Source organism: Grus americana, chromosome 1 (genome assembly GCF_028858705.1).
Source record: "Grus americana isolate bGruAme1 chromosome 1, bGruAme1.mat, whole genome shotgun sequence".
Classification (NCBI taxonomy): Eukaryota; Metazoa; Chordata; class Aves; order Gruiformes; family Gruidae; genus Grus; species Grus americana.
The window spans coordinates 67,714,285-67,729,698 of record NC_072852.1 but is presented as its reverse complement, the minus strand read 5'-3'; the positions used below and the strand labels follow the sequence as shown (position 1 = coordinate 67,729,698).

Genomic DNA, 15,414 nt, shown 5'->3' with positions numbered 1-15,414 from the left:
CTTAGCTATGTGATGACAGGCTTTGTCCACCTTCATTTACTTTACAACTGTTCAGCTTCTGCCCAAGTGCACACTAGCGCAGTGTACACACATGCTCGAGGGAGGTCGGAATGAAGTTCAGGAGTATGCTAAACAGCCAGCCCATCAATAAGAATAATAGTAATAATCAATAAATCATCAATAATAATAATAAATAAAGTTAATCACAAACAACTCGCAGGGATTAAAATCAGAGTGTGGGATTCATTGGACAGAATAATGCTTTTTTAACATTAAATGGAGCAGTTAAAAATACTTTATAAAATATAGAACAGAAAATTCATATACACTGCATTTCAGAAAAAAGGTTAACATCTCACTGAAATCCTGCTGATCAGCTCTGAATACTACCCTCAATGCATGCTGGACCATCTCTTGGAGAAGCAGAAAGTCTGTGATTAAGGACCTTAAAAGAATTCTGAAATATGATCGTGTATTGTACTTGTATCCTCACAACACAGAAAATTCAGCATGTAACTCAACAGACTCAGAAAAGTTACACAGACACAGGCCACCCTTACTGGCATCACAGCAATTAGACCTGGTGTGGATTACTGTTATTTAGACTAACGAAGGATGAGAACTCTTTGGTCAACTTGACTAAGGATACAAACAGAAGTGAACAAAAAAAATCAAAACCATGGACTTTTAAAAGAAAAAAAACACAATACTTGCCCAAGAAAACAGTCTGTGTCATTCATCCACTGGTTTATGAACTGTGCAGTGATGGGTTCAGGATTGTGTGGAAATCTGATGTTCTCTAAGGTGTGCAGAAGTAGGTCAGGATTGTAGTAGAGTGCGGCTATGGCAACCTGAAGACACATGGTACGAAGCTCGCTTGTTTTAACTCCTCTAGTTAACCGCTCCAGAACAGCCTCCACAAAGAGTGGAATACACTGGGCATATAAATATAAAGGAGAAAAAACCAAAACCAAACAACAACAGACAGGCATTACACATGTTGCCAGATGATACAAATTTTAAAATACTTTTATCAGAATTGATCTCCAAAGTTAACTGAAGTCCAGGTATAACCTAGAAATGCATTCTATTCACTTCCTAGTATAAAAGCATTTTAAGCCTCTGATTACATGCTTATAAATCTTCCTGAAAACAGCTACTGTCTAAGCTAAAAATTGCCAATGTTATTCTCTGCACGGAGAAGAATATTCGGGGCCATTTGGTGGAATTTCTTCTAGCGTGTATAAAAGATTTAGAAAAGAACTTAAAGACATTCTCATCTTTGAATAAAGTTATTCAAAGATTTCAGAACTAACAGACATTAAAAATGAAATGACCTACATCTGCAAGAAAAAGAAAAGTTTTTCCTAATAAATGTAAAGTGATATTAAATTTCTTACAAAAGTTTGAAATGAGAAAGTTAATTTAGATAAAAGCAAGTATGCACAAATTTCTACACAATGAAATAAACATCTATATATATTTCAATGTGCAGGTTTATGCTGTATAATTATTTGGGAAGCATTATGAATGTTTTAGTTTATGAGTTTCAGTTCAGTGTGCAACCATTTTAATTCACAGACTTGTGGAGCACAATTAAGCCTTCCACCACATACTTATTTCAATGCAAATGCATATAATTCTCTTTAATCTCTTCCAGATTTCTTTAAAAAAACAAAATCTTTTGGGGAACATTTTTATCTTCAATTACTTCAGATTTACATTAGTAAAGTTGTATTGGTTTCAGTGAAATTAACTGAAAATTTATCACTGAAGTCCATGGATTGCACTGTGGCAACATCAAACATTATATGTTAAAGTAAATTAAGCTGGAGCGCTATGTAAAACATAAGACCATTAGAATTTAGCCCTTAATAGGAAAAAGACAACATCTAAAAGTGTGTTCTAAGAAACTTTGGCAAATTGTGATCATGTTTTTCCCAGCAATTACAATCCAGCCACACTAAAAATTCTTCATTTCCAGATGCACTGAGCAGTTCAAGATATTGAAAAGAACAAAGCTCATATTACTTGGAGAAACAGCTTCAGTAGTTGGATATGTATAGTTAACCTCTCAGCCACAATAGTTTTAACAATATGTGTTTTGCATCAAAAGGGAAATTCGATTAGGAGAAAGCAAAAAAAGACAATCCTGCACATTATATGATATCCTTACTGTTCAGTCTATATACATTTTCCCGTCATGCCCACTAATCTCAAAAAAAAAAAAAAAAAAACCAAAAACCCCAAACCTCAACCATAAAACTCTCCTGAGCTCATTTACTTCTTTCTGTATTTCTCTCCATTCCTACACTTTACATTTCCCTCAAATTCTCTAATTCCAACTGCTTTTTGCAGGAATCATACACTTGTCGTTGGAAACCAGTAAAATAGAAAACCTGTTCAATATGTATCACCTGGTCAATACCCCGTCCTTTGCATTGAAGAACAATTACTTCTAGGAGTTTGGCTGCATGGCACTCTGCATCTTCTCCTGCATCTCCTGTTAATACCTAACAACCAGAATGACAATGTAGTTTATCAGCATTAATCACTGACAGCTTTGAAAGGAAGTGTTCCTCTACCTGCATACATCAAAAAACCTCTACGTGGCATATATACATCTATTCATGCTATATTTTGTGAGGAATTAAGACACCTTAAAAATCACCTCTACAGGACATAAACAAGGATAAGTGTCTAAAGATTAATTTAAAAATGTAGAAGACATTGCTATCATTCTTTATGAATGCTAGTATTCTTTATATGTCACTGCTTCCCCTTTTTTTAAAGGAAATGTTACTTATAAGAATCATTGATGTTTTCCACATTCTGTTTCCATTTTTATACCTCAGTTCTAATAGACAGTGGCAGATTAACAGCCTGGCAAAGTGAAGTCCTATCTCTGGGCTAGTTTCTGATTCAAAACAGATGTATGCAATCACTCTATGTATATGCGCATATATGTGAAACTGACTGCTTCTCAGCACGTTTCAACCCTGTAGTCAGTGTCAATCAAACCTGACAAAGATGCAGAATTCTCAAATACATTCAATCCCTATAAGTTTCTTAAAAATAAGCAGGTAGCTGGATGCCTAACTCTCTATACTGCCCCAAATCAGAGAAAGATTGCAGCGTGATCTCATACTTTATTGTACATGAGAGAATCAGCATAAAAGAGAAACATTATAAATGTAGGAAGAACTTCAAATGAGTTCGCACCTTAGCTGACAACTAGAGAATCCAATCGCAAGATACACAACCCAAGGAAATCAGGCTTCATTAATTCCTCTACTTACCAAAATAGCTGTTCATAGAAGAGAGTCAAGACGAACAACAACTTTCTCCCACACAGATTTGTGCATGTAATTTTTTGAAAAGCATATCACTTTAAAAAGTGTGAAGGTGCTATGTGTACTCGGAACTGAGCCGAGACCAAGTTTCATTTAATTCTGAAATAACTGGCCACCACCTGGTCACTCCGCTAATCTGACTGTTAAGTACCAGTGATAAGCACAACAGTAAGAATCAGAAGCCTTACCTTTTTACACATGGCGTAAATGATTTCTAAATGCTTTGGGTTAGACAGTAAAGTATCAGTGTCAATAGTCACATAATTATGCAAGAGAGGCATCATATCTGCAGAACAGGGAGAGTGAAAGAGAAAAAAATTACAAACTAATCCACACAAGTGCTAATCAGTGATGCTGTAGTCCTGTAATGGGATTAATTAGCTCAGATTCTTGGATATTGTTGGAAATTCAAACTCTGCAAAGTCTATTCTAGCAGAATTCTTCATAAAGTGCACCATGCAGGGTGCATTGTCAGAAGAGAAAATAGAATAGGACTACATTTTAATTAATTAATTTGTATTTTCACATTAACTTTGTGTATTTCAGCTTTCTTTGAGTTCAGGACCTCCTACAATAACTGATCACACTGACAGATTTGAACATGCTTCTCCTACTTAAATATGCTCCTGTTATACTCCCACACTAAACAGACGGTCAAAGCATGACTCAAATACATGATCATTTTCAACCAAGCCACTAAATGGAAGCGACCCTTATTAAGGTGGCTTTTAGAGATGAATTCCGAAACAGTGGAAACATGAATAGAACGGAAGTGATGATACCTGCAAAGTACTCAAAGCAATCCTGCTGGAACACTTCATATAAAACACCTAAAAGCTGCCACATTTGAGGTGAAATCATCTGGCATGTCAAGCTGTAGGCCAAGGAGAGAATTTCTTCATAAAACTCTAGAAATGAGAAACAATTTGAACAAGGGTGCTTTTAAAAATAAATTTAGCTTGCAAATACCTTGACATCCGAAACCAAGCCCCGAGTCATATAACAACTAGAAGACATTATGTAGTAACTAAACCAATACGTAGAAAAGTAATTCAAACTGGAAAAGATTCTTTTAGATAGGCCTTACGCTGGCTATAGTTACAACAATATGCATAGTTTTTCATCATAAATACACAACAAAAAATATATTACCTGCACATCAAAGACATCGCTTCTAAATGATTTACTGAAAAATATTTTTATTTTCTCAAGCTTTGTTTACTCTTCAGGGCCTTAGCACAAATCTGTGTAGCTCTTTAGTGTAGGGTACTGATAAAACAGTAATGTAATTGCAGAGCATGTCCATAAAATACTAATGTAATTGTAGAAGTTGTCCTTTAATACAGCTAGCTAGAACTATAATCAGAACTGCACCTTCTGCTTTTGAGTCTGACCTCCAAAACACAATAACCAGCCTGACTAATGTACAAGAAGAGATCAGAAGAAACAAATCATAACTGAAAATTAACATACTTTTTTCTTTAAAGAAGCACACACACAAAAAAGATGAAGTTCTGTTCAGGAAGATAGTATTGTTTGCAATAATTAAGATTTTTTAATGTAAAAACATGTAATGTTTTTCTAAAAATTATCTCTAAAACATACCTATAACGTGTTTCTGCAAAACGAGGCCAATGATCTGTAAACAAATGCTCTCGAGCTGTTGAGTTATCTGAAATAAAAACATAAAGCAGTTTATTTAAAAATTTAAAAATACAGAAATTTAATCAATGTATTTGACTAATTCAGCTTGAGAAGTTCTTCAAAGTAAAATGGCTTTTATCACTTTTTAAATGCTGCATTAATAACCACAACATTATGAAATAAGGTCTCACTGATGGAAGTACTCAAACTTTCAATAAACAGTATTGCTTTAAAACTTGTCACTTACAGCATTTTTCTTTATTTTAAATAAAATCTTATTTTATGGTTATTCTACAGGTCCTATCAAAAACCGTATTTGTTGTCCTGTCTGGATATAAAGTAACACTGTACTCAGTTTTTGAGATAAAGCCTCTATTCTGAAGTAGAACGGGTTAAAAGGAAGAACAGAACAGATGCTTTTGCCTCCGGTCTACGGAGAACTTCCCAGAGTAGGCTCAGCAAGAGGAACACATGCAGAAATTGGGAGCACACAACTGTGCTGAAGTCGGGATTCAGCCTTGCCATGTTGGACAGAGACTACATTTATGAATTAAACTAAATTACAAGGAGAACTACACCACCACATTATAAGTCTAATTAAAACCAGCAAATACAGACATTCCATGTTATTACCACAGGTCACTCATTGCAGACATAATCTTGCAGGATGTCAGGCTTTCTGGGCTTGTTCTAGCAAAGGGATTAAGTATGTGATCACAGATTCATCCACTTACCTTCAGACACTCAACTCAAAAGTCATCATCCCCTAAACTCTCTCCATACTTAATGGTGGATGAAAGGGAAAGGAATTTCTAAAGAGTTTTCAGCCTCATGTATCATTTCTATATCATTTATATCACTTCTAAAATGATTTAAGATCCTGAGATGAAGAGCACTCTGCACAATATTTTAGTTTGTGCTTCACACAACAGAAAAACAAGCTGCTAAGTTTATACCAAAAATACCTCAACCCCAAAGATTTTCCTAGGCTAAAACCTGAAGATCCACTTCAGACTATCATTCCTGATTCTCAGCTTAGCTACCAGATTTCATTTTAGCTTTCAAAAGATGCAAGGGATTCTTGCAAAGGAATGAAAGATGTTTTGAAATTCAAAGGAACACAATGGTCTTACAAGAAAATAATTAGTATTTAAATTAATATATTTTTAAATTATAAGCTTCATAAAAAGATTTCACGCTTGCAATGAAACATTTTCATTGTAAATCAAGGAAGCAAAACAATCTAGGACAAAGCACTTTAATGCCAGCTGAGCTTAAAGTTACTGACTGACTTTGTCTCTCTGGTCAGTCACTGAACTCCTTCCTACCTCAGTCAGACCAGGTGGCATGAGCAGAAAGAATCTCTTTCTTCCCTGAATATGTGAAATGTAGACTTAGATTGCACCACAACTAGGAGACCAATTCCTAGGAATTCTATCCAAGAAATTGCTGGGTAAACAACAAAATATGAGTCACCATTGTAAAAAATTAGCCTTATACAAAGTATTTCTCCCTAAAATGTATTTTAACAGTCTGTAATACAATTACCCGATGAAGTGTTTACCAGAATAAGGACTAAGGATTTTATCCTCAGGATATAAATTTCCCTCAAGGTTGAGAGGTAAACAATTAAGAAATCACAAAAGTAAACTGGGCTTCAAATTCAAATTTGTCAGAGATCATTTTGTACTAATTCACCATCCTGCTATAGTAAATGCACATTCCTGTCAACTCAAGCGATGCAACAAACACATGTGCTTGTTGTCATGAATGGAAGACATGAGGGAACAGCAGGAGAAAAGACGTATGAAAGAAAATCTCACCTCCTTGTGATCTTCCACAACTGTCAGGATAGTGTCAATTGTGTGCAAGATGCCCATGGCCATAACTGTTTTGTCCTCTACTTCCTCATATTCCTCACTCTGAAGTACTTTACCAAATATTTCAGCCTATGAAAAAAACCAACTTGACACTCAAGAGCAAATTCACATTTCTAATTTGTCATGCATAACCAAGACAGCTAATGCAACAGCAGCAATGCCTTATCTGTAAGAGCTGTCAGCATTGAAAAATATGCTCCTTGTTTTTCAAAGGGGAATACAGAAAATTAAAAACTCCTCTTTTTTTGAGAAGTCTGGCTATGTTAAGTAATTTTAAATGTTAAACAGTAAGAGCTTGGCTCATTAAAACCAGTAACAAAATTCAGCATCTTTGAAAAACCTACAGGTTTTAAAGAAGCTTCATAAATTAAAAAAGAATATTGTGAATACTATAGGTGGACCTTTATAAAGATTACTTTGAACAGCGTGCGCTTCAAAGTTCATTAAATGTTTACTGAACTAGGCATGTACTCCTGGCTGGACTGTTACTTTACTACTGTCCCTTACCAGGTGTTGAGTCATGTCAACGGCGATGGTAGCAACTTCCTGACTGTACTCACAGATCATCTTCTGGATTACGTTAGTAAGATCATCGTTTTCCGTCTCTCTAACAATATGCAAGAGCTCTTGCATAACTGGCCTTACATAAGGCTTCACATATTCCTTGGCTAAAAAAACAATTGAAATTAGGTGAAAACAACTACCTTTAAACAGAATTACACAGCACCTCAAAACTACTAGGTAACAGACTACTCTTGAAGAAAATAATTTTTTAAAGTTTAATTTGCTAAAAAAACCCCCACCAAATAAACCAAAAAACCTACCCAAGGCACTTTTACAGCCCATAACTAGAAGACTAACAAAGTAAATAAGTTGTACATTTACCACATCCAGTACTGAAACACCACCTACAACAAAAATCCACTGCTCCGGGGGAATACATGCCCTCCTACACAGGCAGCATTCATTCTTAAACATACACACTATTTCACTTCACTAAAGAAAAACAAAGATAGGTGCTATTTACTTTATTAAAAGAAATATGTGGATTCTAACTTCTTTTGTGCAGAGATCTGTCAGAATTCTGGGATGTATATAGTAACTAATGAGCAAATGAAGCTCTCTAAACATGATGAAATGTTCCAAAAATCTATGTCTTTAAATGGTAGAAATGTTTAGATAAATCTGCACCAACCTCCTCATCTCTACAAAAAAAATAAAATACAATCAGTGTATACAATTGATGAATCAGTGCGGCATACCTTGCTCTTGGTTGCTTATTAACGTCTGAAGAGCTATAGCTGCTTCTACTTTGACAGGCATTTCCTTATCATCAATTAGGCTCTTCTTTGCCAACTCTACTGCATTCCTCAAGTTTAGCTCATTGTGAAATTTCAAAGCACTGAATGAATGAAGTACCCAACAGGACTGCATGACAGAAAGAAATGAAAGTTAGTGACTACTGAACTTTTTAGCATGTTTTTAGCTGACTCAAAACAAATGCTAACTATCTCTCTGTCTGCATGTATTACTTTTTTTTTTTTTCTTAATTATGGTGTATTCATATAGTAACATGTAACACAGTTTTTACACTCAAGCAGTTCTTTATTTTCCTTTCCCAAATTCCAGTAAATTCAGTATGCATATAATTGGCATTCATAGTTTTGGTCCTTCTGGGGAAAAAAAAATCAGAACAGAAATTAAAGAAAATTAACTGTTTGTTTATGACTGATATGGGCACGTAGAGATTTTCTTTAAGTTACACTCAAACTGACATTACCTACTCTGTGGAAATCCTACCTATTCTTCACAGCCATCCAACTGCTCTAGTTAGTGACATCTGCTAATGAAAAATGGTCACAAAAGGGCCAGAACCGCTGCTCAAATTCTCCAGTCTGATCAAAGAGGTAAAGAATAATATAACACAGACCTTCCATCAATTCATTTAACTGAAAATTCATTTTTTAAATCAAAATTTCTGAAAAATTACTGCACAAGGTCATTGTTTGAAATTTTACTATGTGTTTGCTTTATTTCTTTCATTAACAGTCAGAATGAAGTCAAACTGCAAAGGAAAGAATCACGGCAAATACTGAAATTGATATAACTGGTGAACTTACTCTAGCTCTGAGGTACCCCAGGTTAGACATGAACAATGGAAATACATGATTCTGTAACATCAGCTCCATTTGATCCTTGAAGACGCTCTTCTGTTGGTGTAAATAAAAATTAATTTTGGAGACCATTCATTTCACATACTTAATTCTAGTCAGTGATCCATTTCAACTATGAACCATGGAAATACAATGACTTGTCTATGTAGTAAGGGTATTTTCTTATGAAGATATCTGGACCTCGTACCTTGAGCTGAACAAAACTCAGAAGCATAGCAAGTTCAAAGCCAGGTAAGTGAAAGAACTGTATATAAAATATTGAACTCTACATTACTCATTACAATATTGTAAACTGGAATTTTCATTTTCTTTAAGGCAATTGATTCCAGCGATTTTTCTTAAAAATTAATTAGGATCAATAACCTAGTACCTCCACTCTACCTACAAAGGACTACATACATAGCTGAAGATCAGTATCAGCTTAGTATGAAATAGATCTGAGTTTCAAATGACCTACTGTTACTATAAGCATCAAAACAAATTATTTTACACACTACAACAGTAACTCACATCATTGTTTTTTCATGTTTATTAATGGACTAAGATAACGCCTTTGTGATAGACATCTCTTTGGCTGGAGAAGGATATTCATTGAAAATTATCCCTCATTATTCCAACCTTACAAAATCCCAAGATATCGACAGGAAGCCAGGACCACCAGCATGGAGACCTGGGACCTTCCTAACACCTATAGCCCCAGGATACTAGAAAAGATATATGCTGGGGACTGTGTTACCAGCTAAAGGAGTGATTCAGTGGCTAAGATAGGAAGAGGGTGAAAGGGAACATTCAATACAAAATGTATCTTAGGTGATCACACTTCTACTTCACTAATGCATACATCATTTTCTCAGAGAGGCAGATGAAGAACTGAGCAGAGAAAAAAACCATAGAGAAGGGAAAAGAATTTTCCCTTGTGCACACAATCAGAGGTTTGCATGCACTAAACTGGATCCGCTGTGGCGATCCAGATGGCTAAGGCAAGGTCATTGCATCTACGAGCTCCTTACAATCTCTATCTCAGTCAGCTCATAGGCCAGAAAGCACTTATAAATCGAGTATTCTATGCAGAAACAGTTCATGGAATTTTTCAATCTGCCAAATCCCAAACACAAATCCCAAATTCAGAGTTGAGAAAAGTCTGCAGTGTTTGGGGATTATTATTCTTTTATAAAGTATATTATAACCTCATGTTTCAAGACTGAAAATTTCAAATAGAATCATAGAATGGTTTGGGTTGGAAGGGACCTTAAAGATCATCTAGTTCCAACCCCCCTGCTATGGGGGACACCCTCCACTAGACCACGTTGCCCAAAGCCCCAGCCAACCTGGCCTTGAACACTTCCAGGGAGGGGGCATCCACAGCTTCTCTGGGCAACCTGTTCCAGTGTCTCACCACCCTCCTAGTGAAGAATTTCTTTCTTATATCTAATGTAAATCTACCCTCTTTCAGTTTAAAGCCATTACCCCTTGTCCTATCACTACATGCCCTTGTCAACAGTCCCTCTCCAGCTTTCATAGGAGCAGTATACTGGAATAAATCCCTTTTTTCCCCTCAGGACAGATATAAATGCGTTTAGAAGCCGTCAGTCAAGATGAAAGGCTCCTCACAATACGTACAATGTCTTCCTCTTTCACTGCTATACTACCAGTAGAAGGGAAGGCATTTACAATGCAACATAATCTACAAAAATTCTGCAAAAGTTACTCATGTTTCAGGATTTCAGATCAGATACTGGACTGGTACATTAGTAAAAAGTAGACGTTAAACATTGGCAAGATGTGCCTTGTAACATGAAGACACATCCTGCACAGAGAGACAATTACAGAAAGTAAAATAAATTACTTTAAAAAGGAAGCCTCCAGCACAAGGCCACCACTCTCATGCTAGAAGTGCTAACTTTTTGGCAGTTACTTTTGACATGGAGAGTGGGTATACTTTGGATTCCACCACCTACGAAAGCATAAGGGAAACTGTAATCAAGATTACATTACAGAACAACAGTGTGGATAAAATGTGTATTCAAATTCCAGAAAAAATACTCAGAATTCTGTAGATATTGTCTATAAAGAATAGAGGAAGGATAAAAGCTCTGTGCTCTTTCCAGTTATTTTCAAAACTCCCAACTGGCTGATGAAATAAGACTTAAAGCCACACATTGTAGGGTAGGAAAGCTGGAAAGCTAGACAAAACATTCCTGCAACATGTTAAGTGAACATTTTTCCGGACTCAGAAGCAGCCCACAATAGTGCAGGCTGTTAGGGGCTTTGCTAAAGAATCATAGGCAATGTTATTGATGGAATGCATGTTTGCTTTTTTAACACCCTTCAATTTTACTAGTAAAGCAGGAGAGGACCAAGGGACTGTTCTGTAGCAAACAAAAAGGGCTTTGGAGAAACTTGAGAAGAAAAATCTGCCTATAAAATGAGAATATAAAAACCAGGAACGAATGGTAATATTTTTAAAGAAAAACCCTCAGATTCTTACTGCACCGTGCAATTTCTCTACAGACTTTATAAATATGGCTAAAGGTTAGCCATACTTTATAAGCTAAGACTTTTTTATTGGAAATGGCAGTTGATAATAAGAATTACCAACCTTTTTCAAGTCTTTACCCACTTACCTTCAGTAAAATATCTGCTAGGGATCCTATAACATGCAAAGCTCCATCTTTTTTCCTTGGATCAATGTTTGGCTCTGTAAGAATCTGGTAGCAATATGCCATCATTTTTGGTAATACCTATATGAGACAGAAAACACACAATCTCCTTTTGTCAAATTATTTTAATAGCATTAAGTTAAAAAATTCATATGATATTTTTAAGTAGAAATTTCATCTTGGCCAAAGCAACTGTGAGGTACTATGTGTAACATCTTTCCATAGTTAATTTTAGAAGGTTTCTTTTTCAACTTTTCAGCCAAACTTGTCAAAATGAAATGAATCTCCCTGAAATTTCACATCAGCAATAGTAAATAAGGTATTTTTGGTGTCTTGAGGCAAATTACAAAAGGTCATGAGAAGGCAAGAGGCTCAAACAGTACCTCACCCATTTTTTCCCTTAACTTCTCTCCTGGCTTGTCTCACACATATATAAATACATACGTGTGTGTACATGTATGTATAAACATATGCATATTCAAGGACAGCTTGGACTAAAACCTGATAAAGTTATATTAATCTATTGATTTTGGCAATAACTTCTAAAGTTGACTAGACTTGGAAAGGTTTCTTGGCAAAACCAATTGTTTAATGTCATTTCCACACCCATTGTGTGCTTTTCAGATATTATGACATTTTGACGGTTTCAGTACAAATTATGAAAATGAGGAGGTCAGCGGGCAAGGACTGTTTTGACAATAAAGAAGTAGAAAGGTCATAGGCTATTCCACCTGACATAAAGACTATGCTCTTCTCTGAAAATCCATCTGGAAACAGCTCTCCATGTTTACTGGATGCTAAAATGGTACCCAGAAAAAAGTTCAGCGTTTTAGCAAACTGACATATGCTTTCCATGGCTTGGCACTTTTGCACTGATCACTGTAAGTATACAAAGATCTACAGAAAAGTTAGGTCCTCATTTAAAGAGCAGCTGTATGAAATTGGTTTCATTCTTGCTAATTTCATTGCTGTCAACAGGACTTTAAATAGCATCGGTGAAAATTAATAAGGATCAGGCTCATTTTTTCCCCTGCTACAGTTTGCGAAGCTCAGAACAGCCGTGACAGAGGCTGTTTGTAAAACTGGGAAAATACTAGTAGATGTATTCCAACTCAGTTCATATCCGGCAGGTTAATTTTAAAGCTGCACAAGGAATGCATTTATTTATTTATTCACATATATTTTAATTCTCCCCAAATTGATAGCACTCAGCCAGGAAAGTGTTTGACTATGTATTAGCAAGTAGATTTTTCACGACTAGCTTTCTGTAGCATCTTCGAATTTAATGTAAAATGACATTATTAAGAAAACTTAAAATCATTAAAAACCACTAGTTCCATACCTCTTTTCTCTTCTTTGCAGCAGTATAAAGGAGATTCTGTGCTGCTGTTGTAGTGGATGCATAATCCTCAAACACATCTAACAAATTTAAAAAAAAATAAAAAAAGAAATTTTTCCTTTTCTGAATGACACAATAATAATTTTTTTATAAACCATCTTGTTTGTGGGATATCACAAAATCAGGGTGAATATGTAACTTCAAAACTATTGACACCGTTGTCTTCACTAAAGAGCCAGACCCAAGTTTATGTCATATAGCTTATGAAAGCATTTACTTCTTGCCTTCCAAATCTACTGACCTCTCATCATTCCCTTTATTAGGAATGCATTATTTATTCATTAATTCTTTTGAGACTATGTATTTAAGGGATGAAAAATTCTGGCTTTTTGTAAATTAAAACCACTATAGGAAGAACAATACATTCCAGTACCATCTGTATACCATATGTACGCAATTTTGGCCTGATTTTATTAAAACCTCATGGAAAACTTTTTGTTATGTAAAAATGACTTGGATCTGGGGTAGTTTTAAATCTGATGAAAGTTGAAGCTTTTTAGCTTCATTCATTACAAGTAAACCTCCTTTAATCATATTGAAAATATAATTTATATCTTGAAAAAAAAACCTGTGCTGCCAAACATGTTCTAATCCAAACATCACTACAGAAATTGAAATTAAATAAAAAGTTCTAAAAAGGTAATCTTAAAATGTGGTTTAAAATTACACACTAACTTTTCCTGAGAACTTGAAGATAAAACATGATTAAGAAATACTACCAGACCACTGGAATTCTTTTTCCAAACCCAAATGTGCCTCACCGAAGTTCAATTTAATGTACTTTCATGCTTGGTTTTTTTTACCTTCCACAATACAATTTAAATCTGTATTTAACTGACTCAGCTACACACAAAAATAGGCTTCACTAGTTACACAGAAAGAACTGAATTCATATACCAAAAATCAGCAACATATTTGTACCCCAGTGATCAACACTATATCGTGATTAATTTTTTGCTTAACAACTCTCCTAGGTTTTTTTTTTTAATTATTCTATGAACATTTAAATTCTGTTTTCACATATGCTAATCCCCAATCAACTAATTAAAAATTCCCAAATGCTACATATCTCTGTGGTGACTGGCTTGCTGGAATTTTCCAGCTAAAATATTGCTGTATTTTTAAAGTACCCTTCTCTTTTTCAATGACATGACTCTTTTAATAAAAGTAATTATGCATAATATGGTCCTATGTGATATGCCTAAGATTTTGCACTGTGTCTTTTGAAAGAATACATATATCTAATTATCTTACAATTTAGTAACAATAAGTGGCAAAAAAAACCTGAAGACATTAACAATTTCCAATTGGGAAAGAGCAAGTCAGGCCTCTTCTGGTCAAAGTGAGAGCTGCAAGAACTTGCAGACAGCTGGCACATCTGCTATTCAGGATTCTGAAACTGGCATTAAAAAGTGAGCAAGTTAGTCCATTTGGGCTGCACTGGGCCCATGTGAAGTAGAAAAAAAATGTTAAGAGAACTATTTAGTTTAAAGCTACCAGCCAAATGGCCAAAACTCACATGACCTACCTTCTTCTTCTAACTACAGACTGGTGAGATTTAAGAAACAAATTTTCTTCCCCCTATTGTTCAGAACACTGGTGAAGACCCAGATGTTACAGGGGCCATGATGTTAATTGGGACTATAGTGTACAGTTATGAGGAAAGCAGAAAATAAATGCTAAATACAAACATTTACCAAATTTCATGCGGATGTATTCATAAGGATCCTCCTGCCAGAGCTCTTCATCCTCATCTTTGTAGCACATTAGAGAGAATATCACTTCTTCTGTTATACTCTAATATTAGAGAAGTCAAATACACATAAGTACACATAAAATCAAAGTCCAGTACAGCTTCCCTCCACTATGCACTAATTTACTAGACCTACTTTTCTGAAAAGTAAAATTCTTCTAACCAGTCCTCTTTTATTTTGGCTAACAGGAATAAACTTCTAATATACATACTTGCCTTTTGCAACAGTCCCAGACAGCAGAAATTATATAAACTAACTTTATAATAATACAGTACCACACACAAAATATACTTCAGGACACAGTCTATAAACAGCAGAACATTGCATTCTGCAGAAGAACCTCACCAATGCAACACTTAACATGAGAATGGATTTCAGAGTCCCTTCTCTTAACAGTCATGGGATTAACTAACTACAACAGGGGAGCTTATGATACGAAAAAATAAAAGCATGAAAATAACTTTTCACTTGTTCTTAGTTCATTTATAATACATGTCCTTAAAACAGTGTTCAGTTCCTCCTAGTTCATGTTCTCCTTGCTAACTATCTT

The 15,414-nt window shown here is 35.2% G+C and overlaps 1 protein-coding gene across 2 annotated transcripts in view; it reads right to left on the bottom strand.

Annotated features, from left to right (window-relative positions):
• IPO8 (importin 8) overlaps positions 1-15,414 on the bottom strand; it is a 53,025-nt gene that overhangs the window by 16,104 nt on the left and 21,507 nt on the right. For both annotated transcript variants that reach the window (XM_054841951.1, XM_054841959.1), the window contains exons 10-21: positions 14,808-14,907; positions 13,054-13,130; positions 11,676-11,792; positions 8,998-9,087; positions 8,140-8,305; positions 7,385-7,545; positions 6,821-6,946; positions 4,959-5,025; positions 4,136-4,261; positions 3,542-3,639; positions 2,418-2,513; positions 715-935 (exon numbers count right to left, since the gene is read on the bottom strand). In XM_054841951.1, the coding sequence (XP_054697926.1) occupies positions 715-935; positions 2,418-2,513; positions 3,542-3,639; positions 4,136-4,261; positions 4,959-5,025; positions 6,821-6,946; positions 7,385-7,545; positions 8,140-8,305; positions 8,998-9,087; positions 11,676-11,792; positions 13,054-13,130; positions 14,808-14,907 (1,445 nt within the window). The remainder of the gene's footprint in view (positions 1-714; positions 936-2,417; positions 2,514-3,541; positions 3,640-4,135; positions 4,262-4,958; positions 5,026-6,820; positions 6,947-7,384; positions 7,546-8,139; positions 8,306-8,997; positions 9,088-11,675; positions 11,793-13,053; positions 13,131-14,807; positions 14,908-15,414) is intronic.